Raw genomic sequence first — 23,845 nt, 5'->3', positions numbered from 1 at the left:
AGCTGCTTTAAAATCAGCGCTGGATTCGTCTGTATTTTGCCCGGAAATCATAAAATGTTTAGGCCAGGCGACTCCATGTACAGAAAATGTTATGTCCACTTTTTACGTCCGTAGAATTCAACTCTTTACTACTATGCACTTCTTCTCCAAAAAAATATCGCGTTTCAATATTAAAAAAGTTTCAATAATATACTATCCATTAGAAGAATGATAACCTGATAACCTTACAAATTATTAGTATTAACAAATTCTTATTGTCGTATAGAAATGCCAACTATTGCTTTGGTAAAACAAACAAAGAAATTTTACAGGTAAATTTTACAAATTACAAGTCATCTTATAACGCAAAATACGACGTGTAAAATTGTCTCAATTTATTAATAGTATTAATAAATTATTATGATAAAAGATGCAGGAATCTTAGCCTCATGAGAAATTAGAGATGAAAATGAGTGGGAAAAGATTAATCGAGGACACAATAGTATTATTCCAGGAAGTGCTAGTTCTTCCTAGATTCCGGTTACAATGTTCTTAACGCGTGGAAATTAGTCTTGACCAGGAAACATCTATAACGGCATGTATTTTCTGCCGTGATTGTAAATCTGTTTGGAACATGCGGTTTGTCCGTTAATCTAGGCGCTGTTGTTCAATTGAGTCAATATTATTTGTTGGTAGATTAGTGTGTGCAAGAGCGCTCTATCCATTATTGACCAATTCGAGCACGTATTGGTAAATTTCACACCGGCAATTACGGTGAAATCGTTCGTGGTCGCTGGAAATTGGCAGTATCGTTTGCGGTCGTGAGCTGATTGACACTGCGTGAGCGGGGAATTATGTGAAGCAGCTTTGCTTTGTCGTTTCATGCATTTAATAGGTTTACGGCGGTGGACAGAGTTTGTAAAAAATGAAGACAAGGTAGAAAAAGATTATTTTTCATTTTTTACCATTAGATTATTTTCAAAGTGATCTTTTCAGTGAAATATGATTGACAAAAAATAAGATCTATAATTGAATCATTATAGAAAATAGAATAATATTGATAATAAAGAAATAAAAATCAATTATAGAATAACATATAATAATAATAATAATAAAAATAATAATAATAATAACAATAATGTGGATAGACTTTATGTTTACTTTTATATGTATAATGATACTGTTTGATCCTTGAATTAAAGTTAAGATTAACGTTGCGATTATGATTATCCTTTGTCTGACTAAATATATTTGAAGTATCAATTACAGTAGAATTTTTGAAAGATTCTTGGCTGTTAAACAAAAAACTGGTTCCTTTATATTTCGCTCAATTATCATAGAATCGTGAAACTGACTTTCACTTCAAATTTTGTCTGTTTCAGGAGTAACAAGTACCTGCAAAAATCATCCATCAGCCGGATATGTGCTGTCGGAGGGTTTTTCATTAGCATTCCCGTCTTTCTAACTGGTAAGAACCAATTCCTTCAATTCTGTCAACTTTAACCTTTTGAAAGATACTAGTACATAAGTTATATGTTTAATTTTTCTTGAATTCAGGCATGAATCTAAAAGATACTGTGAACTATCTCTGAGTGTATGAAATCAGTTTAGAAATCCAATGGAAATAAAGTTAATTTTAACGCCGAATAGTCATTATTTTTCTTAGAAAAATAAAAATGATCGTCTTTTAGGGAAGTTTTAACAGATTAATTTATAAAGAGCTGAAACAGAATATTCATGTCATGCATGAATACGGCTGGTGGATGGACCGAGATCTAATCTAAAGTTTACGTTGTGTCATGCTAGTTTACACAGCTATCATTCGCTCGATCGATCGTTAAGCTGTTGAACTCGATTCAAGACGGACATTTTGACTCTGTTCAGAAGAAAACTGCGTTTTAATAAATTTGACGGAATAGAAATTATGATAGACTACAACGTTTTTTTAATTATATCATAAAATTTATTTATTTTTTTTTTAATGTCATGTTAGAAACTTCAAATACTGTCCAAAACTTCGAACGTAATCGTTTTAGAAATTTGTAAATTACTTAACGACCAAAAATATTGAATTCTCTATTGTCTGAAGATAGATTCTCTATAATTTAAGTAATTTATTCGTCGAGAATTGATATATAAAGACTTAAATAATAAATTAATTGAAAAATAATTTGCGACTAGTATTGAAAATTTCAATGAAAAGCATATGTATATAGTTTACGCTTCGAGAATTATATGTATTGAGAATATGTATTTGCGCTGATTCTTTGTCCCGCTTGTTATGGCATACGTGTTATAATGATCCTTTAACAATGCTTTCAGGTATGATATTGTATACATTCATCCAGTTTCATTCGACGCCGGTGTCACGTAAAATGGATACTTGGGTTGCGAGAGAAAAGAAAGCTGAGTCGCAGCCCAACTATTAATTCTCTTTTATCGAACTTTATTATGACTTTGGCACTTACAGTAGAATAACGTTGAACAGAGAAAGGGGTGTTGTACAAGAACAGCAACTAGAACGAGAACTCCCCGGGCTGGATGAAGGCTGGATGGCTTATATACACCCTGGCTTGGGGATGTTGGGGGGTTTGGTGTGGATTCCAAGGAGTCCGAAAGTCGGAGTTGGGGCCTTATCTCTGATGGGGACTAAGATGCGTCGCGGCGTTGGCGTCCGACAGTCGGGAGTCGATGTCTTTTCTCTGAGAGGTAATTGGTGTCACACCGGCAATCGTTACGTCGGTTTTCATAGGCCTTGGCATCGTGTTTTGTGGATGCGCAATGGTCCATAACGTCTTCGTGTGGCAGAGGGTAAGAACATATCGCTATTAAAAAAGAAAACGAACACGTTCAAACACGTCTAAATCATCTTTTATGTGTATTTTACTCGGAAATCATTTTATCGTGAAATTTTGTTTTCAGAGTTACCATAATTTATCTGGTAGAGTTCATAAAAATTTTTCTGAAATCAATTGCAAGCTTTTAGGAAACCAGGATTTTTCACATTTTTAAGAAGCGTTATAATTATATTGCTGATCTTTATTTTATTCGTGCGAAATTGAAAAGTACGCAAATGGCGCAAAATGCATAAAATGCGCTAAAATATACGTATATAAGAAAATAAATCTCGATTAAAATTTTATTTCTTTGATTATGTTCGTAAAACTACAAACTTGTATAAAAATACGCATTCTAGTTATAAGTGTTAAAACATTCGATTTAGTCCTTATCACATTCATGAAAACCTCCATTTAACCATTCGTTGTATCAACAAACATTCATATGCAAAACTTACCACCTACCACATCCTCCGCGTATTAATATAATCCCCTTTTATAAATTATACACTTTAGAGTGGACTGGTTGGGTCAGAGTGATATAAGCTTACAAGTTCTCGAGGAGTTCTACCGAAGTTACATTTACGTTTGCATAATTTCACCAAAAAAGATACTCTGTAGAATGACAGGTTCGTTTGTTTATGTGATCCGCGATCGCAACTATTTCAAGGGGATTTTATAAATAACCATACACACGATATTCAGTGTATTTTCGTATTCTCGTTTATTTTTGGGAGATTTGTAAAACTGTTGAACAAAATAATTGAGTAACGATTATATTTGCTGAGAAAAAGTCTTTTTCTCTGTACCCCTCCTTCTACTTCAAGCATGTAGTATTGACAATAAGATTGACAATGGCTGAAAATAATCCAAAAGAGTTTTCACCATGGTTATCGGTAACGAAAAAGATTTGAATCGTCTTTAATACTTATTCGTAACTAGAATCATTTCAACTAAAATGTAAATTCTTATATTATAACTTTTTTAATCTGTTATGGCCCCTGACTACAACCTAACCTATCATTCTTATTTCGTAGGAGAAGACGAATGCCGTGAAGGCGTTAGCGCGCGAACAGTGCGAAGCGGCGGTACAGCTGCAGCGTCAGCAGCAGCTGCAACAGCACCAGAACCAACACCAGCTACAACAGCAACAACAACTACGTGGCCCGTTAACCATCCACCATGCTGGCTGCCCAACGAAAGTCGGGCCCGTGACGAACCAACTAAATACCAGCCACGCAACGCACGGCCGAGCTGCACAGTACCAACACTATCATCACCATCATCATCATCGACACGTGTCAATGTCTCCACCGCCCTTGTTGCTCTCATCGCCAGCTCCGATCGCGGCGACGCACAATCATCTGAACGTGAGCGGACACAGAAACGTGGTTACGCCACCGGATACACCAGCAGATAGATCGCCACCGAGTCCTGGAAATAAGCTAAATAGATCGCAGCATTTGCCACGGGAAGCAACCGGCAGCGTCAGTCCTGGTCTTCCGGCTGCCACATTGGATCTAAGTAGCGCAGCAACCACCAATAGTCCGCATGAATTGTCCACGTTAGTTTAGAAATTTGGTCCGAACATTATATCTTCACATAGGATTGGAGATTAATAGTTGATAGTTAATTTACACATCGATCTTTTTATTTGTAAATTGGGTCGTGGTTTAGAGTTGGTTTGTAAAAATTCGGTCCTAATTGTTAAATGATGAATATTGATTAAGAATAATAGGCATTGATGTACCAATCTTTTTGTAACTTATATACTTGAGCACACGCATTGGAGATTTCACTTTTATTCAGTGAAACAGCAACTTCATTACTCGCTTATTCAATACGGCAATTGCATATATTTCATGGACATTTTAACAATGTTTTGAATAATTTCTAACGGTACAATTGTGATGAAGTGAAAAAAATCGTGATAAGAAACAGAGAGAAAAGTTGCTCGTTAATGAATATTGACCAGAAATAAAGTAATTTCTAAAGAATATCCCGAAGACGTCGTAGATATTACGAAAGGCATGATTAATTTATACCCGCGTGTATCTTGCCATTACCATACTATTATTATTATTATTAATATTGTTAGTAGTACTCGATTACATTATTATTAATATTAATATTATTGCCTTATTATTATTAATGTTATGGAACCTCTAGTCCTAGGTTACTTTCGCTGCCACGAAAGGATAAGATTTTCGAATTTTTGACTATTACGTGTAATTCAAGTTTTCCTGTTGCGCATGCGCAGTAGAAACAAAGTTAGCGGAACTCAAATCTCGAACTATAGAGAGTTGAAAAGTAGTAAAAGTAAAAAAGCACGAATAACATTTGTATTTGTGCTGGATTAAGTTTGATAATTGAAAATTGAGTTTGATGATAACATTTTTTTCGTATTCGCTTTGGTAAATATTAGTTTTATTTAAAATTGAACAAAGTATTTTATGTTTTTCAAATACGGTACATAATCGTAATATCGAATTTTGTAAACTGATAGTAAGAAACTCTATAATTCGAGACTGGAACTTTGATCAAGTTCACATTGAACGTAAACTGACTTAATTTTGTTATTTAAGCGTGTATACTATAGGTGTTTGTTCCTTCTTCTCTTGTGCGCAGGCTATAGCTTAATTACTTCCAATAAACGCAGTTATATCGAATCAATGACCGATACAAATTTAGATATTAGGATTATTTAAACAAGAGATTAAAAACTAAAAAGTATTGTTTTTATACTGCATATGTACATATGCAATATGAACGACAGTTTGTGTAATAATATGTACCCCTCTTCTTAGTTTACTTTTGTATATTTTGCAACATTTGATATTAATTTTATGAGGAACGTACTTACACTTTATCTTTGTAATTAAATGTGAAATGAAAGAAAAGAAATGACATGAGAAAAGGAAATTCGATGTATGAGTATATACGAATTGACGGAATTAAAATTTAACGCTATATTTAAATAGAAGACGTGAAATATCTTGTCATCTTAAAATAACTTGATCATTCCTATTCTTTTACATAAAAACACTTTTCGACTGTAACTTAAGAAACATGTCTGCTAACGTGAAACGTGCCAGAAAAAATTAACAACTTCCATTAAATTGGCAAATTTCTCATTAATATCGTAAAACTCGCGTTTACAAAGATCAGATCAGTGTACATAATATACAAAACAAATGCAGAATATATAAATATAGCACATACGTTCTGAATTATATTCGAATTGGGCAGGGTAACCAAGTGAAAATATGTAAATTTCACGATGTGTAATGTACACTTTATCGAACTTGTAAGTAGTGTAGAAATAGAATATTTTACACGTAACAAAATATACAAACGACAATACACAAGTTAAATTATTTGTTAGATCCATGTATAACAAGCATAGTACAAAAGTGTTTTAGCTTTATGTACTGGTAATTATGAGAAATACCAACTTAATAGATGTATTTGGTATGTACCTAGTTAAGAAAACAATAAATTATTCTGAACAGATAAAGCGTTTAGTAGCTTGTGAAGTATGAATTTTCGAAAACGTAAGTATTTTATATCTAAGTAGTTAAGAAACGCGAGCAAGGGAAATCAAACAAAGGAACAAAGTTTTTTGTTTAAAAATATTTAATTTGTTGTTCTATTATCCGAGGTTAGAAGCGATAATGTACAAAATCTGAATAAATAAGATTCTTCAATATTATTGAATTTTAATTCTAGGGTAAAGTAATATCTCCGCATATTTTATTTATATACAATATGTATAAATAATGATGTGATTTGACTAATTTTGTTGAAAGAATATTTGCACTTTTTACGTAAAACTTCAGTCTTTTACAAACTTTCTTGTAATTAATAAACCAGTAAACACAATATTAATAAAATCTATTAAAATTATAAACAAACTCATAAGTTTTAATTTTAGTCCTTAAAGGTTGAAATATTTTGCTCCAATGTCGAGACATTTGTTTTAATCCAAAACATTACTATACTGAATCGATAATGTTGCATGTGCCACGAAAATGATGATAGTGTCAGATAACTTGTTGTGAAACGAAAAAGCATTGCATGTACATTTCTGTTGTTTTGTTGACCATGAGTTTGATGATCTTTTAAACTTGCCCATAGCTAAGAAATCAAACAGTATATCTAAACGAAATTAATTTCAAATTATTTTTTAGGTTCTAAGCTTTTATCTAATCCTTCAGAAGTTGCAAAATTTATTCCACAAGAGTCTTTTTTATCATAACCAAGTACACATCTTAAAACCATTTAAGTCTTCCTTAGTAATTTCTTCTTATCTTTAATAGTAACGAAAATAATTTAGATGAACGTTTTAAAATTAACACCCTGTATATTAAAAATAAAAGATATATTTTCTTCATAATTGGATAGGCCTTTTACAATGGCAATGTACAAATATCAAAATTGCAATTATACTATAACATATGTATATATATAAGCTTCACATTTAAACACAAGATTCTTTATTATATTTTTTTAATACCAATATTTTAATAATTATAACAAGGGTTTTTTAACAAGAGATGTATAACATTGTATACAAATTTTCAAAAACCTATAGATAATTTCAGTTATGCTCTTGCATCATTAATTGTTGATGGAACTCTTACCTCAATTCCATCTAGTTCCTTAGACATTACTATTTGACAGCCTAGCCGTGACCTGAGATTAAATATTATATAACTGAATATGTCAATAAATATATTTATTGCTATACAAATTAATACTAATACACAATAAGATTTCTATTTATCCATTTGAAAATCAACATTGTAAATATGCTAATTCCAACATAGATTTGTAATGATTATAGGGTCATAAATAAAAAACTATGAAAATTTATTATAATTTCAGTTTCGTAGTATTCAGAGATAGCGATTTGAAATTCTACATTGAGATGCAGATTTCGAAATACCCAATACTAACCTGTTTTTACATAAATTTAAATAGAAAAATTCACTTTATAAAATATTAAAAGGTAATAGAATTAATAATGTGAATGATTTGATACTGATTATTAATATTACTGATTATAACGTATCTGTTAATTCATATGCTAAATCCAACATGTCTAATTCTTCATCTGTTGGTTTGTCAGGAAGTGCATCATAAACTTCTTTCGAAAATATTAAACGGCACGTACTACAAGTTAATGTTCCTTCACAAGCACCTATATCAATTATATTTTAAGATTACAACATACTTATATAATAAAGTACCAAAAGTTAAAAATAATAAGAATATTAAACTTGATAAAAATGAAAATTTTCAAATATTTTCTACCTCAAAATTATTTATTTTAAATTAAGTAAATTATGCTTCTTTAAAACATACCATATCCACCTAAATCAATTTCATTATTTACTACTATGTCTAATATAGTATCTCCTACTTTCCCTTTTGCTTTGATTCTCTCTCCACTTGCTTTAACAAACGTTATATTTACTCTGAAAATAATATTTATGAAAGATAAAAATTATTTCAATATAATTATTTTCTTTATTTTTTGTGTTTCTTCAATTAATCTTCTCTTAATTATACCTTAATTATATGTATCACTTATGATAATAGAAATAATTTAAAAATAAGATATACTTGTCTTAATAATACATAAATAAAATTCGTATATCATATATTTATAACAGTGTTATATTTTTAGTTGTTCACTGTCAATGTTGTTCTTATTAATACTATTCTATTAATACTATGTTATTTTTCTAGATGTTATACTCCTACAAAGAGAAAAATTTCTTAGACATTATTATTAGCATTATTATTTTGACACCAATTTTATATTGGAAGGCAAGTACTGAAATTCTATTAAAAAAAGAAGGAAAGCACAAGAAAATTTGTATCACTTACTCTTGTTTTTCTGAAAGTGGTTGCGTGGTCGATATTCCTCTTGTTGCCTGCAAAAAGGGCAACGTTGTGTTGCTTGTATATTTTGAATAATTTGATGCAATACCGAGAATTGATCTCGAAAATTTTTGTAATTGATTTACTAACGCCATTCCACTGTTATAAATATCATGAGTATGGGACACCCTGACCGAACACCAGATAAGTATTGCGGAAAATATCAATTGTAGATCAATTGTACTTTGTACAAAAACTTCCACGGCATTCTTCGGCTGCTATACTGGGACGTTCCTTTACTGTGATAGGTTATAAAACGATTCCTAACACAAGTGACGTATCTCTACCGGACACGTGCTCTTCGGGCCACACGTTTTATGATACAAGACCAGCAAAATGATCAATGTGTAATTTTACATATCTTACATTTTTTCCAAATGAAATATTGTTTTTATTAAACGTTTAAAACCTCAGGCAACATTTATTTCATCTGATTTCAGTTTTACAAATATATATCTATAATACATATCTGTATAAATTACGGTCTGGTTATATCAAACAGGGACCGACACTCGCTAGGGAAAACTGCCCAAAAATTGAATCGTAAAAACCAATATGAAAGACAACAAATTTCTCGTTCTGCGGAACAAATAGAAATGAGCAGAGTATCTTTATCTTTATCTGAGACATTCAAAGCGTATCACGCATACGCTAAACATGAAGAAAACTTTCTTGTCTTCCATGTTCATTTTTCCCTTTCCATTTCCGAACGATTTCTTCTATATTTATTTATATGTTCGTGATTGATGCTATTGACAACATACAACTAAGGGGAAATACGAATAGTAATAGATATATGTATAATTCATTATGCAATTTTATAGAATTAAATCTTATTTATCTTCAGATATAAAAACTATATTTACCAGCTGAAACACTAACGCATATGCAGTATAATATAATCTACTTAACAATCTCGTTTTAGTTATAATATGTGATTAATTCTTTTGCTATTTCGCTATAAACAGTTTCTTGTGCATACAATATTTTTTTATAGTATTCTAATATATTGTTAGATATTGTAAAGAAAGTAAAATACAGTTATTGAAGTTTGGGAACATTCAATGTTAACCTTGCTTCAAAAAACAATCTTTCGAATGAATGGGGAATAGATTTTTAGTATTATAGTTGGTATAATGTCATCATTGTTTACAATGTGTTAGAGTTAAAGAAATGAGACAAATTAATATTTCAGAAGCAAATTCAATATTTAAATGATGTTATTTTAAAATGGCAGATGATATGAATGTTCTTTTTATACGAGGAAATGGAAACGTATGTATGGTAATGGAAACGTAATGGTTTTAACATTATTTTAGTACAAGATCTTAGCATAATAGTAATTAACAGTATCCACTACCTTTTAGTCAATTTTTGAAAAATGACATATATGATAATTTGCAATAGTTTGATAATAAAATACTTGTATCAATATTAATAACGTATAATTTGCTATCTCAAAAGGATACAGACACAGCCAATGATAATGTTTGAGATGATAGTGCATTAATAGAAGCATATGACAAAGCAATATATTTAGCAAAAGAAGAAGTTATCAAGCGAATGGGAATGGATGTTGGAAATTCTCAACCGAAAGAAAACCTACAAAATCTTAAGCAGCCTAAACACGCAAGTAAATTACACAAGGTTGTGATTTTGATAGAATATTACAAATTTGATACAGAATATTATTAAATATATTGATTAAGAAGCAAATTATTTTATTTTGCTATTTACTTATATTTATTTGTATACACATCTTCTCTCTATAGAAATGGATCATAGGAGCATCTTATCGTGCAATATACTCAGAGGATGGAGAAACTTATGAAGCTATAATATCAAAAATTTACGAAAACAATGGCACGTGTTGAAGTGGTTACCACTTCTAAGAAAACTCTACATCTGGTCTTTTTTAGTTTTCTCAAGCACTGAAGCCATCGACAGCGTGTAGACAAAAGACTGCGACGAAGTCAGGCCATAAACAGTAGACAGGCGACGTTGGCTTCGGGGTTTTTCAGTTATTAGGTAACACAGCTAGCGTGCGGATCTGGACCAGCTCAAATTGTATTTTTACTTATTACACTTCTATTTAAATATATTTTCTACCTTACAATTTATCCACGTGTTTTCTCTGTTTACACACCGAATAACCTCAACAGGTTATGGGCCCAGGGCTGTAAATTGCAAGGTAGCAACGTGAAATGAATAAATTGTTAAAGTGTTGTGCTTAGTAAAATAAGGGATAGTGCTAAAATGGAATCAGCAAGTGCGAAGGTCGAGATGTTACGCGGCGAAGAAAATTGGCTCCAGTGGCGTTTTGTTATGCGTACACTTTTGGAGGAAGATGACGACCTGATCAACGTGTGTGAAGAGAATTTGTGTCATCCAGGTAACAGCGCGGAGAAAGAAATCGCTCGTGGAAGATTTTTGAAAGCAGATCGATTAGCGAGAAAATTAATCGTGACCTCAGTAGGAAAGAAACCGTTGGATCTTCTTTTATGTTGCACGACAGCACATGAAATGTGGAAAAAGCTGAATACAGTATATGACATGAAGTCGGATGAGAATTTAAATATGGTCCAGAAGCAGTTCTTCGATTTTAAATGGGAAGAATCTGAAAATGTCTCTTACAACCTATCAAAGTTGGAACTCATAGCGGCGAAGATGAAAGTCCTTGGGAGTGAAATTGGCGAGAAAATGCTGATAACACGCATTTTATCGGTGTTACCAAACAAATTCGATCATTTTCACAGTGCGTGGGATTCCGTGGAAGAAGAAAAGAAGACCTTAGACAGGCTTAGTACCAGGCTGATGACGGAAGAAATTAGATGGAAGAAAGACGACCAGGAAACATCGGTGGCACTGGTAACAAAAGGTAATAATTATAAAAGGGAACAGCAGAAGCAGTCAAGTAAACGTGAATACGAGAAACAAGGACCAAGTTGCTTTAACTGTGGAAAAGTTGGTCATCTAAAGAAGGATTGCTTTAGATGCTTTATATGCAAAAGGAAAGGCCACACCAGCAAAAACTGTTTTAAAAATAACAAAAGAAGCAACAATAGAGACAACCAGGAACCTAGAAACCAAAATCGGGATCACAGCGGAATTGGTCTATTAGGAAGTACCTCAGCGATACAAACGGCAAACGCTGATGTTTGGATAATCGACTCAGGAGCTACGGATCACATGACAGGACGACGGGAATGGTTCAGCGTTTTCGAAGAATTCGATAACACGGTGAAGATAGAGATCGGCGATGGTCCGTTCATGGATGCGTGCGGCAAAGGAAAAATCAGAGTAGAGACTTTTGTGGACGGCAAATGGGTAACATGTACAATGAACGATGTTCTATACGTACCAGGTATGAAAAGAAATTTGTTTTCGATTAGATCTGTCGCAAGAAGGGGCATAGATTTTTGTATTTCAAAGGAAGGAACCAATTGCATATTTTTACAAAATCAGAAAATAATAGCAAGAGGTTCTGTTATCGGAAATTTGTATAAAGTAGATATGCGAGTTATCATACCGTCAGTTTGTAATTTTAGCAATAGAGCGGAGTCAAACGCGGACACATTGCAGTTATGGCACGAACGGCTATGTCATCAGAACATCAGACATGTTAAAGAATTCTTAAAGAATTCAAATATGAAAGTTGTAGAGGATAATAACTTTTTCTGTGAAGGTTGCGCGTACGGGAAACAGCATAGATCGAGTTTTCACGAGAAAATCAATCGGGCGACTAAACCTCGCGAAATTATTTATATGGATGTATGTGGACCTATGGAAGTCGAGTCATTAGGCAAGAAACTGTATTTTCTGACATTTAAAGATGATTTTTCAAAATTCACAAAGATTTACTTCTTACGACGTAAGTCAGAAGTAATTGAAAAACTAAAAACCTTTTGCCTAGAAGTTGAAAATCAATTTAAGGATAAAATTAAAGAAATTCATAGTGATGGAGGGAAAGAATTCCAAAATAAAGAAGTCAAAGAATTTTTAAGAAGTCAGGGAATTAGGCACACGATTAACGTCCCATACACTCCTGAACAGAATGGTGTCGCAGAAAGGGAAAATAGAACAATAGTAGAGGCAGGTCGGTCGATGCTATATTCGAAACCAAATCTACCGCTGTTCTTATGGGCCGAAGCCATGAACACAGCAGTACATGTCATAAATAAGACGGGGCCGACAAGACAAGATAAGAAAACACCATATGAACTGTGGTACGGGAAACCGCCGAATTTAGAAAAGTTTAGGGTTTTCGGTACTGAGTGCTTTGCTCACATACCTGCGGAGAAAAGGACAAAACTTGACAAAAAGGCTAACAAAGGATATTTGGTAGGCTATTTAGATGACGGACGAGGGTATCGAGTGTACGTGCCAACAGTAAAAAATGTAATATTAAGCCGTGACGTAATATTTAAGCCTGAACTAGAAAATGCGAAATTCGTAAAATTAAGTTTACCGAAAATTGTCGAGCGCGAAGATGTGAGTGCGCAGAGCGATAGAGCATGTACGTATGAAAGTGCAGAGAGTGAACATGAAAAACAACCTCATGGAACTAGCGACAATGTGAGACAATTGAGAGATAGAGATAAGATCAAACGAACCGATTTTTATGGTAACCCAGTAACGTACGTGGCGGAAAAATTACCGGTGGATTTTAACGAAGCGATGAGATCCGAAAAGAAAGAGTTATGGGAAACAGCTATGAATGATGAAATGAAATCGCACCATGAAAATAAGACGTGGATACTTGTAGAAAAACCTAAAGATCAGAAGGTACTTAGCAATAGGTGGGTTTTAACGATAAAGCTAAATCCGGACAACTCGGAACGATACAAAGCGCGACTTGTAATAAGAGGGTGTTCACAGAAAGAAGGCATAGATTATAAGGAAACATATAGTCCCGTTGCTCGGTTTGACACAATTAGATTAATGCTCAGTATTGCAGCCAAAAATAATTTACACCTCGGACAGTTCGACATTAAAACCGCATTCTTATATGGAAGTCTGAAAGAAGATATTTATATGAAACAACCTAAAGGTTATGATGATGGTACAAATCGGGTTTGTAAATTGCTAAAAAGCCTATATGGCTTAAAGCAGTCTCCAAGATGTTGGACGGAACGTTTCACAAAATTTATCTCGAACTTAAAATTTTATCAGAGTAACGCAGATCCTTGTTTTTATATTTATACAGAAGACGACAAATTAATGTTGATGACCATATACGTAGACGATGGACTGGTAGCAGCTTCAGACGAATCTTTAATTGATAAATTCTTCGATGATTTAAATAAAGAATTCAAAATTACGAGTTCGAAAGAAGTAAAGAGTTTTCTTGGACTTGAAATTAATAGATTAGAAGATGGTTCAATATTCATTCATCAGAGTAGGTATATCGAAAACATATTGGAAAAATTTAATATGAATGAGGCAAACAGTGTTTCTACACCTATCGAGACTAATTGGAACGAAAGTAACATAGGCGATAATGATTGTAACGCACCATACAGAGAAGCCGTAGGGAACTTAATGTTTTTACAAACCGTAAGTAGGCCAGATATTAGTTTTGCAATAAATATAGCGGCGAGACACTTAGAGAATCCAAACCAGTATCAATGGAAATTAGTCAAACGAATTTTGCGCTACATAAAAGGGACCGCAGACATGGGACTCTTATATACAAAAGCAGGCAGTCTCGAAACCTTTAGCGACGCTGACTATGCAGGCGACAAAGGAACAAAAAAAGTCGACATCAGGCGTTGTATGTAAGTATGCGAATGCGGCCATCACATGGCAATGTAAGCGACAACAATGTATAGCTTTATCTACGACCGAAGCTGAATATGTCAGTGCAGCCTCAGGAGCGAAAGAAATTATGTGGCTAAAGAAAATATTTCTTGAATGTAAATTAGAGATCCTTAAGTATATGCTATGTGTAGACAATACTAGTGCCGTGAAATTAATTAAGAATCCAGAATTCCATCAAAGAAGTAAGCATATTGACGTAAGATATCATTTCTTGCGAGATTTATACAATAGAGGCGAAATTGATATAACGTATGTAACAAGCGAAGAGCAATTGGCGGATATATGTACAAAGGCATTGCCAAAACCGAGATTTGAATATTTAAGGAAAAAGTTAGGTTTGAAAAGTAAAAAAGATATTAAGATGTAATTGTTTGTAAACATGTAGAGTTTTTAGGGAGGGTGTCGAAGTGATTATTACTTCTCAAACAAAAAGAGGAAAAACTCTACATGATCTGTTTAGTCTTCTAGTTTTTTTTTTTTTTTTGTGTAATAAATTAATTTGTATGGAAAAGAGAAAGGCGGCTGGCAAATGTACTTGAGAAGGCATTGACAAATTAATTTTCAGATATTTACGACAAGAGTTAGAAAATATTAAGAGATAATTTGTAAATTTGAGATAATTGTTTGTAGGGATGTAGAGTTTTAGGGAGGGTGTTGAAGTTCACTTCTAAGAAAACTCTACATCTGGTCTTTTTTAGTTTTCTCAAGCACTGAAGCCATCGACAGCGTGTAGACAAAAGACTGCGACGAAGTCAGGCCATAAACAGTAGACAGGCGACGTTGGCTTCGGGGTTTTTCAGTTATTAGGTAACACAGCTAGCGTGCGGATCTGGACCAGCTCAAATTGTATTTTTACTTATTACACTTCTATTTAAATATATTTTCTACCTTACAATTTATCCACGTGTTTTCTCTGTTTACACACCGAATAACCTCAACAGCACGTGTGTTGTAAAATTTGTAGGTAATACCTTTAGCATAATGGTTATGTCAATTAAGAAATGTACTAAAAATACATATATATATGAAGTAAAGGCTTTCGCATAGTCTATCACAGTGTCATTCAGCAGGTCCTTAACTGGGCAGGAGTACCTGTCAATGTCTATGGGGAGACCCGTGGGATATAGGGTCATGAACCATAAACATGCATGTTACTTATTGTTCATTATGAGCTGCTTGGAATATAATTCTCCTCATTAGACGAGTGATTATTACTACATATATCAAGGCAAACATTTATACATATACATTTATGCACGGGAAATTCTAATACATTGCCTGTAAGGACAGTAACCGAATGGCACTCAGTCATTCTATTAAATGACAAAAATTTCTTTTACTCTGTGTTTAGGCTATGGTAATACAGAGAAAGTCGAGTTGAGTTCTCTTTTAGAATCAGAAGGTTTGCAAAGTCAAATAGCACAACAAAAGAAAGCTTTGGAAGATAAATTCAATGAAGAGAACGATGAGACTTGTGAGACTAATTTTTCTACAAATGTAAATTCGAAAAAATATAATGTAGAAAAAATGGATTGTGACTCTGAAGAAGCAAATGCGTATAAACATCACTTCATACCGGGACCATCTTTCAATTCGATGACTGATATAATGCCACCTGCACCTCCTTTACCACCACAATTAATGGCCAAGTAAGTACAATTTAAAAATTCTAATGGAATGCTGAATACTTCTAATATTAATAAGTAATTTGGAATAAGTTTAACATTTTATTTGGAAAAAAAATACGAAATTTTAATAAAATGTACTAGATTACCAGATAATGATACAGACGCACTTTCAAGTATGTTGATGTCATGGTATATTAGTGGTTACATGGTATATTACACAGGTAATTATTTCATATAAGTATTTTATTGTATATTAAATTTTCAATGGACTATGTTATTTCTTTTGTAGGTTATTATCATGGTTTGAAACAAGCAAGAAACAATCAAGAGAACAGGAAGAACTGTTGATTATATCAATTTTTTCAATAACAATATAACAATAATATAAGATATAATAAAATATAAAACTCATTGTATTTATTTACTTCAATTATTTGAAATAAAGAACAGCTTTATTTTCATATAAGACTTTAAGACTTTTTTAAAAATAATTACTAAGATAAGAAAACATAAAAAACATATTTTTGATAAAATACACTCACATATATATGTCGGGTTATCATTAGGATTTAAGGCGCGTAATGATCCTTCGTTTGAATTAGCCATTGTTTTATGAAACAGAGAATATATTTACGCGAATAAACAAGATTTTACAAAATATTATGAATAATGAGTTTAATAAATAATAAGATTAACAAACGATAAGTTTAACTAATAATTAGATTAAAGATTAATAAGTTTAACGAACAATAAGAGGAACGAATAATTAGCCATTGTTTTACGAAACAGAGATTATATTTACGCGAATATACAAGATTTTGCAAAATATTATGAATATTGAGTTTAATGAATGATAAGATTAACAAATGATAAGTTTAACTAATGATTAGATTAAAGAATAATAAGTTTAACGAATAATAAGAGTAACGAATAATATGTTTTACGAATAATAAATTTAACGAATAATGAATTTAATTAACGCTATTAACAATGTTCCTGGGTTCAAACGAATCCACGGTCAACGGGATAACTTTTTACTATGCGTAGAATAATTTTAAACACAAAAAAATACGATTGCTAAGACACTCGGTAAATTGCTCGATGTATCACTTTCCAAGGCGATCACACGAATGAATATCTGATGAAAATCTTTTTCGCTATACGACTGCATTTGTTTGTTATATGCTCGCTGGAAACATCGAGAAGGTTCCAATCGTTGTTGCTAGGCAATTTCTGTCAAAAGTTTGTTGTATACTCTTTGGAAACATCGAGAAAGATTCAAACGCCGTTACTAGGCAGTTTCTGTCTGGAGATTGATTCCTAATACAACGTGTGTCCCATTATATCGACATCTCTAAAGTACAATTCTATGTGATTTCTAGGGAGAACAATACAACCGATCCACACCTTCGTCAGGCAAAACGTTTATCCCGTGACCGTGGCTACGTTCGGCGACCAGTTGTCACCTCGAACCCACTTTCGCTTTCACAAATATCAAACAATTACAAATAACAATTGCTTAATTACAGTTATGATAAAATCTAGGCTAAAGCATTAGAAGGCTTCCTCAAAATTGCAAAGGGAAGGCTCCGGTTTTCCTTTCATCACCGACATATATAATACAAGGATATAATACAACCGAACATTTTAAACTTAGCCTATAGCGCGTGCGCGAACACACATGCACACACATGCGAATGATTTCTCGAACGATAATCCATTTATTTATATTTTTCAATATCTGTCCTTACGATTGCGTATTTATTTGTTCCACGTATCATATTTATCTATTTGCATAACTGTAGGTGACATTTTTTTTAACAATTTTGCTAATATTTCATAACTTTTTAATTCATATTTCAAAGTGGTAACAGGTGTTTCTTTCTTTTCAAGTCTCCTCCATATCGGGCTTATTTCTAGTAGCCACGCTTGCTTACAAAGCAATTTTATATCTGCACAAGAATATCTTTCAGTACATTTTACTATGTGGTTTACAATATCTGTATTTTCTAATAAGTGGTTGCTAAGGTATAATTTGAATATACCAAGTCGAGCAACTTCATTGGGTAATGATACGTATATTTGCTTTTCGAGATGCCTGAGTAAAGCTGCATCAATGCCAATCAATCAAATCCTAATAACATATTTACAATAAATATTATCGTTCTATTATACTAATAATAATGAAGGAATACTTCAAACAACACAATAACATATTTGGAATTTGGAGAAATATTACGATATTTTCTACTTAGAAAACATTGAAATAACGTGATATACGTACCAAGGGGAATTAGTTGTAGCCAGAAGAACTACATTAGAATTCTCATTAGACACTAATCCATCCAATCTAGAAAGAAGTTCTGATCTGAATCTCTTTGCAGGTTCAGACAATATACAGTCTCCTTTATTTGTGGCGATCCAGTCAATCTCGTCGATAAAAATAATTGTAGGCGAATGACTATAGGCAAGTTCAAATAAAACCTGTTCAGTTTAACAAATGTATTATTCATTAAATATTATATTCGAAATTCCTTAAATTCATTGCCTCATCACGAATATGATATCATTTCGTTTTCCAAACAACTATTCTATTTATATATAAATGACGAAAAATAAAATCAAATCTTTTTATACCTAGAATCTCTCCTTCATAGACAAAGGAACAAAGAAACTTACATAGACAAAGCAACTTACACGTATATACTTCTCGGAATCGCCTCTCCATTTGCTGACCAATGAGCTGGCATTTATGTTAAAAAAGGTGCAATGGCATTCTGTCGCGACTACCTTCGCTAACTTCGTTTTCCCTGTTTTGTATATTTCTTGTAAACACGTACAGAAATGAAAAGAATACGAGTATCTTACCTGTACCAGGTGGGCCTTACAGCAAAATACCTTTCCAGGGGGAAAACGGGCCATCAAAAAAGATAGGATACTTAAGGGGATACACAACGGCCTCCTTAACAGCGGTTTTACATTCCTCTAGGCCTATAACGTCATCCCAATGTACATTTAATTTGTTTACTATGATCTCCTGTGACGATACAAAGATAAAATGGCGTCTTCTCTATATTAAGTAAGTGTTACGTAATTTGATATTTGAAGCGTTACTGAAATCACGTCATCGTCGATATACGTTGGACGGTTTATCGACGGGAATTTTATCGTTTAAAAGCTTTACGATACGTATATTAATCGAAAATAACTTACGCATGAGATGTCCTCAGCAATCTTTCGTAATTCCGGATTATCTGAATAAAGCTTTTCAATGCATTTCAATATCTTCGATTGCATGGATTGTTCCATTGGAACGTTAAATAGCTCTTCTGATGAACGTCCATCACTCTCATTGGGGAATATTGACGTCACTGTCATTGCGAGATTAATATGATTCGTATTGTCATCAGTTATCTTCTGCTGTAGATTCGTCTCTTTCACAGGCTCACTTCTCGCTTGTTTACTAACAGATTTGGCTTTTGTCTCAATACTTCTACAAACACTGGATCATATTGTAATACGATACGTTGAATACGTTGAATACCGTTTAATATCGTTAAATAATTTAAATTCTTACGTTTTGCTTGCATTTGTCACTTCCCTCGTCATTTCCCTTCCAGTTATTTTCTTACACAATATGGGATATTTTTGAAATTTCATCTTGTAATAATTTTCATACTCTGCAACGATAATTTCCAAATCGATGTTGTCGCAAACCCGATGTTCGGGAGATAGACGAGCTTCCCGGAATAATACATCGCTAACGTCTATATACATAAAAAAATGTAGTTTTTAATTAATTATAGTTTTTAACTAATTAAAAATATTTTTCGCAATGACTGAACACTATAAGATAACCATCAAACAACTGTTTTATCTCTAGGTAAGACAGGCAAAAGAATGTATTTACTATATAAATCCTCGAAGATAATTTCTTGTCTTCTGCTTTTTAATTTCCAATTTTTAGATGGATAAGAATAATTTGAATTTATACTTCATATATTTGTTTATAACTAGTTAATCTACATAATCGATTGAGTTATTCTTAACTACTGAATTACCGATGTCGAATTTTCAAATTTGGTTTCGCCTTCTCTCTCCATGATGTCCACTGATTTCTATTTCGATTGGTCACTGACACTATTCAAAAGAATTGGAACTAGGAATATATTTTAATTATAATATACTCACCCATTGTGTTCCAAATAATCACATACAAGGTGTAATATGTTCCGATGACGTTCCGAAATACGACTCTCCTCCTAATATAATTATTTTTTCATTACAATAATATAAGGTTTTTCATGTAATTTTTTGTTACATTTGCGAATTCAACGAGTTACACATGATTTTTCATGAAACACGAACGTTAAAAATATTTGATACAGCCTAATTATAAAAATTGTTAGAAGCAAAAGTCATAGATACTATGTGCGAGTATCGCATGAAACGAACAGCTATTAAGAGAACTGCAGCAATATTACAAATCAAATAACAAAACACACTCGTCTGTGACGTGGAAATTCTAAAATCTAAAATCTAGAATATTCCTTACCTTTTTTCGCAGATTATAAAATATCTTATTCATACTACCTTGCATCGATAAATCACCGTTCATAGTGACACTTTCAAATCGCCTATCGTTTCTCAATGCATACGAGAATTTCCGTTTATTGCTTTAAAAACAACCCGTCCATTGCGTTTCTCTTAAAAAATTCTTTCAACTCTGTTGAAAACCGAGCATCAAACAAGAGACAAACGATTTGTTGTCATGGAAATGTTTGGTTCACACATAAGCAACGCACAAATATAATGATAGAATAGCTGAGTGTGTGTACTGTATAGTAAGATGGATGCAACATGGAAATAGAAAGAGAACACCATGTATAGATACTTCCTGTCCTTGTTTAATCAGGCATGCACACTAGTGGACACTGACGCTGCTCGTATACCGCTGTTACATATTTCCTGTACAAGTGCGCGTCATTAGACAAGGACGGAACATCCTCTCTCTACTTCTCTATCGCGTTTTTAGTTCGCTCACGAGCTCTGTACTTATATCTATTACATTTCCACCATAAGCAGCGGCCGTGCAGTGACTTACAAAAGTTCCGAACGGTTCCATCCTGGGCGGACGGTTAATTGCGTTCGGTACTTCGAGGCAGGAAGGTGAGTACAGAATCGCTCCTCTTAGTACTCTTATTAGAAGTGTTATCATCGAATATAAGTTTTTTCAATAAATTCTTATCGTTTTACAATCTTTCTAGAATACAATGACGTCAGCAATCGATCATTTTCGCGAATTTATTGTAAATTAATTGGGGGAATATCTGGAGTTCTTTATCGGTTTCGACTGTAAAATCAGCAACTATTCGAATTTTTCATTCATAATTGTGACATTTTCGACTCTTCCGTTGCCAAGACCCTCTTGAGAGATTTTTGGCACGTTCCATCACCCTTGTTAAACGAGTGCACATTGGTGGATATATTGATTTTAAAAACCAATACGTGTACGAGATTTATTATCTCACTGGGACAAAGAAATCCGTTTTATTCGCGAATTTTCCGTGTTTCTTCTTAATTTTCGTGAGTGTCTGGCGCGGAGCATTATTTGAATGAACTTTTCATCGTTCAGATTATATTTCGTTTAAAAAGATTGAAATTGATGTCGAGAAGAAATGAAACAAGGTGCTCGGGTATTCTTTCGTTTCCCGGGGAAAGAGAAATATGAAAAAAACGGTCGTTCTTCCTTCTGCCATTTTCGTCCATTACCAAAATGGTATGACCCAAGTGTCCCGGGCCGTGAATCAATCAAGCGAATTTTGAATAATTTTTGAATAATATCCAGTTAATAATTTGTGAAACAAATTAATTTCATTTTATTGTTGGAAACAAATTAGTTGGACTTTTCTTTCTTTAGCAGTTTTTGCCAGAGTTGACCTGACGTGCTACTTCAGTTTCCATCTTCGCTTCTCGAAACTTCCAACGTCCTTGGTGTTGGAGTCTCCTTGCCCAGGTGAGTACATAGCTTCTAGATACTCGTCGCTGTTCATCCTTACGAGCCTCTCGAGCTTTAGTTGTCAATTGCTATCGTTAAAGGAAGAGAAGCTCGCGACAGATGTTATCGAACAAATCGTTTATTCTCGAAAAGTTCGAACTTGTTCGTTGCGTTTGAATATATATGGACGGACGCCATTTTTCATGACATCATCATGATTTGTCATGTCGTGAGTATAGCTTCTGACTACCATATGTTTGTGATTTATGTGAAATTTGACCACTATACCGTGATAGAATAATATTTCCAATGAATTATAAATATTTTACATTGTGAATTATAAATATTTGTTACAAATTATATCGTACTTGAGGTGAAAATGAACCATATATCTGCTTATGGAATATGAGATAGTAAATCATTCGAAACATAATAACGATTAATTAAGCACATATACAATAACGTTTACGAATGAATATTGCGAATTATTGTATGGCTTTAATGCGGTATTTAATATTTTGATTGCGGTCTTTGAAATGGTATCATAGGTGCTGATATAATATCGCGCGAAAAAGGAAAGACCAGTGGTTAATATTGCAGGTGCACCAGTGCGTTGCGCTCGTCGAGGGTGGTTTTGACGCTGGTGCCGAGGAAAGGCGCAGAACGTGTTCGATCGACCCGCGAACGTAGCCTTTTTTTTTTTTTTTTTTTTGTACGTGGAGAAATCCTCATGGACACTCCGCTGCTGCAATAATCGCGTAACAGCAGAGTAGTGTCGGACTCCTACCGACTAAAACTCCACGATGACCATCTTATGCGCGTGACAGGGGTGTTCCAGGAACCTCTTATGAATTAACTTCAGTTGCATCCCCTTCTCGCGTTCTCTTGTTCGAGCCGGCTATTGAGTGGGCGTTAGGGGGAGGTCGTTGCCCCTAGTGCTGTCACTTCTTCTGGTCGTAGTCCGTTGGGGTGGTGGCGGGGCGGCTCTGGGTCGTCTGTCTGCCATCCTTCTCCATCGTCTTATCCTGCAGGGCTGAGAGTTTTTCTTTCTCTCCCTTTCCGCTCACTCCTTCGCGAGCATAACTCGTTCGCAGAAGAGGCGGACGGCCTCGTATTCCTGTGACCCTCTCAACATCGCTTCCACAATCGCTGAGGGGGTCCACGTTTCTCCTATGGCGTGCCGCAGGGTGTAGCGGGGCAGCTCCCACGCCGGACAGAGCTCCAGGGTGTGCTGCGCTGTGTCCCTGCCCTCTCCGCAGTGGTGGCAGATGTCTGTCGTATCTCGCCTTATTCTCTTCAGGAACTCGCCGAACACGCCGTGTCCGGGGAGTACTTGTGTCATCCTGAATGTGAGTGGGAGGCCGTGGCGGCTCCTCCATGCCTCCCAGTTTGGTAGGACCGCATCCGCGCCTCGGTGTTCGCTTCTCCCGTTGATCAGTTGGGATCGCCACAGGTTCCATGTGTCCTCCTCGGCGGTTCCTGTGTCGTTTGGAGCCGCCTGCTCGGTGGGGTCTTCTCCCGGGTGCCATTCTCTCCGGCGGGTGTATCTCTTTTTGAGCGCCAGCGCCCGCAGCTCCCACGGGGGGGACGCGGCTAGGGTGGACGCCGACGCGTGAGACACCGTCCGGTATCCC

General features: G+C 34.2%; 4 protein-coding genes and 1 long non-coding RNA gene across 8 annotated transcripts; 3 read left to right on the top strand and 2 right to left on the bottom strand.

Moving 5' to 3' along the window:
* The first annotated feature begins 311 nt into the window (after positions 1-311).
* On the top strand, positions 312-2,516 carry LOC126876465 (uncharacterized). Its single transcript, XR_007694211.1, has 3 exons — positions 312-915; positions 1,362-1,447; positions 2,302-2,516. It is a non-coding gene; the product is annotated as an uncharacterized LOC126876465 (long non-coding RNA).
* A 23-nt stretch (positions 2,517-2,539) lies between these two features.
* LOC126876453 (dual specificity tyrosine-phosphorylation-regulated kinase 1A-like) lies at positions 2,540-5,088 on the top strand. Its single transcript, XM_050639309.1, has 2 exons — positions 2,540-2,790; positions 3,854-5,088. The coding sequence occupies exons 1-2, from the start codon at positions 2,761-2,763 to the stop codon at positions 4,388-4,390; spliced, it is 567 nt and encodes a 188-aa protein (XP_050495266.1). The 5' UTR covers positions 2,540-2,760; the 3' UTR covers positions 4,391-5,088.
* A 2,090-nt stretch (positions 5,089-7,178) lies between these two features.
* Positions 7,179-9,471, bottom strand: LOC126876455 (adrenodoxin-like protein 2, mitochondrial). 4 transcript variants are annotated; one of them, XR_007694201.1, is made up of 5 exons: positions 8,712-9,471; positions 8,391-8,581; positions 8,184-8,296; positions 7,776-8,019; positions 7,179-7,511 (listed from the first exon to the last, which is right to left on the bottom strand). XR_007694201.1 is itself a non-coding variant. In XM_050639312.1 (4 exons), the coding sequence occupies exons 1-4, from the start codon at positions 8,858-8,860 to the stop codon at positions 7,421-7,423; spliced, it is 486 nt and encodes a 161-aa protein (XP_050495269.1). In that variant the 5' UTR covers positions 8,861-9,461; the 3' UTR covers positions 7,179-7,420. The 4 variants fall into 4 exon arrangements, 1 of the variants encoding a protein (XP_050495269.1); XR_007694202.1 differs by having other exon boundaries at positions 8,445-8,581; XR_007694200.1 differs by lacking the exon at positions 8,391-8,581 and having other exon boundaries at positions 8,712-9,462.
* Positions 9,472-15,566: 6,095 nt separating this feature from the next.
* LOC126876438 (survival motor neuron protein-like) lies at positions 15,567-16,561 on the top strand. Its single transcript, XM_050639293.1, has 5 exons — positions 15,567-15,588; positions 15,937-16,059; positions 16,135-16,234; positions 16,355-16,434; positions 16,503-16,561. The coding sequence occupies exons 1-5, from the start codon at positions 15,567-15,569 to the stop codon at positions 16,559-16,561; spliced, it is 384 nt and encodes a 127-aa protein (XP_050495250.1).
* Positions 16,562-16,598: 37 nt separating this feature from the next.
* Positions 16,599-22,300, bottom strand: LOC126876450 (katanin p60 ATPase-containing subunit A-like 2). Its single transcript, XM_050639306.1, has 5 exons — positions 20,405-22,300; positions 19,791-19,980; positions 19,427-19,715; positions 18,911-19,283; positions 16,599-18,697 (listed from the first exon to the last, which is right to left on the bottom strand). The coding sequence occupies exons 1-4, from the start codon at positions 20,406-20,408 to the stop codon at positions 19,098-19,100; spliced, it is 669 nt and encodes a 222-aa protein (XP_050495263.1). The 5' UTR covers positions 20,409-22,300; the 3' UTR covers positions 16,599-18,697; positions 18,911-19,097.
* Between the last annotated feature and the right edge of the window lie 1,545 nt (positions 22,301-23,845).

The sequence above is a fragment of the Bombus huntii genome, unplaced genomic scaffold, assembly GCF_024542735.1.
Source record: "Bombus huntii isolate Logan2020A unplaced genomic scaffold, iyBomHunt1.1 ctg00000075.1, whole genome shotgun sequence".
NCBI lineage: Eukaryota > Metazoa > Arthropoda > Insecta > Hymenoptera > Apidae > Bombus > Bombus huntii.
Note: the sequence above shows the minus strand (reverse complement) of the source record. Positions and strands in the feature narration are given on the sequence as shown.

Coding starts and splice junctions, on each gene's coding strand:
- LOC126876453 (XM_050639309.1), top strand. CDS start 2,761: ATGGTCCATAACGTCTTCGTGTGGCAGAGG. Junction 2,791..3,853: donor ACGTCTTCGTGTGGCAGAGG/GTAAGAACATAT, acceptor CTTATTTCGTAG/GAGAAGACGAATGCCGTGAA.
- LOC126876455 (XM_050639312.1), bottom strand. CDS start 8,860: ATGGCGTTAGTAAATCAATTACAAAAATTTTCGAGATCAATTCTCGGT. Junction 8,297..8,711: donor CCACTTTCAGAAAAACAAGA/GTAAGTGATACA, acceptor TATTATTTTCAG/AGTAAATATAACGTTTGTTA. Junction 7,512..7,886: donor GCATATGAATTAACAGATAC/GTTATAATCAGT, acceptor ATTTAATCTCAG/GTCACGGCTAGGCTGTCAAA.
- LOC126876438 (XM_050639293.1), top strand. CDS start 15,567: ATGGTTATGTCAATTAAGAAAT. Junction 16,235..16,354: donor CCACCACAATTAATGGCCAA/GTAAGTACAATT, acceptor AAAATGTACTAG/ATTACCAGATAATGATACAG. Junction 16,435..16,502: donor TTACATGGTATATTACACAG/GTAATTATTTCA, acceptor TTTCTTTTGTAG/GTTATTATCATGGTTTGAAA.
- LOC126876450 (XM_050639306.1), bottom strand. Junction 19,716..19,790: donor GTGACAAATGCAAGCAAAAC/GTAAGAATTTAA, acceptor AATATGATCCAG/TGTTTGTAGAAGTATTGAGA. Junction 19,284..19,426: donor TTGCTGAGGACATCTCATGC/GTAAGTTATTTT, acceptor TACTTAATATAG/AGAAGACGCCATTTTATCTT.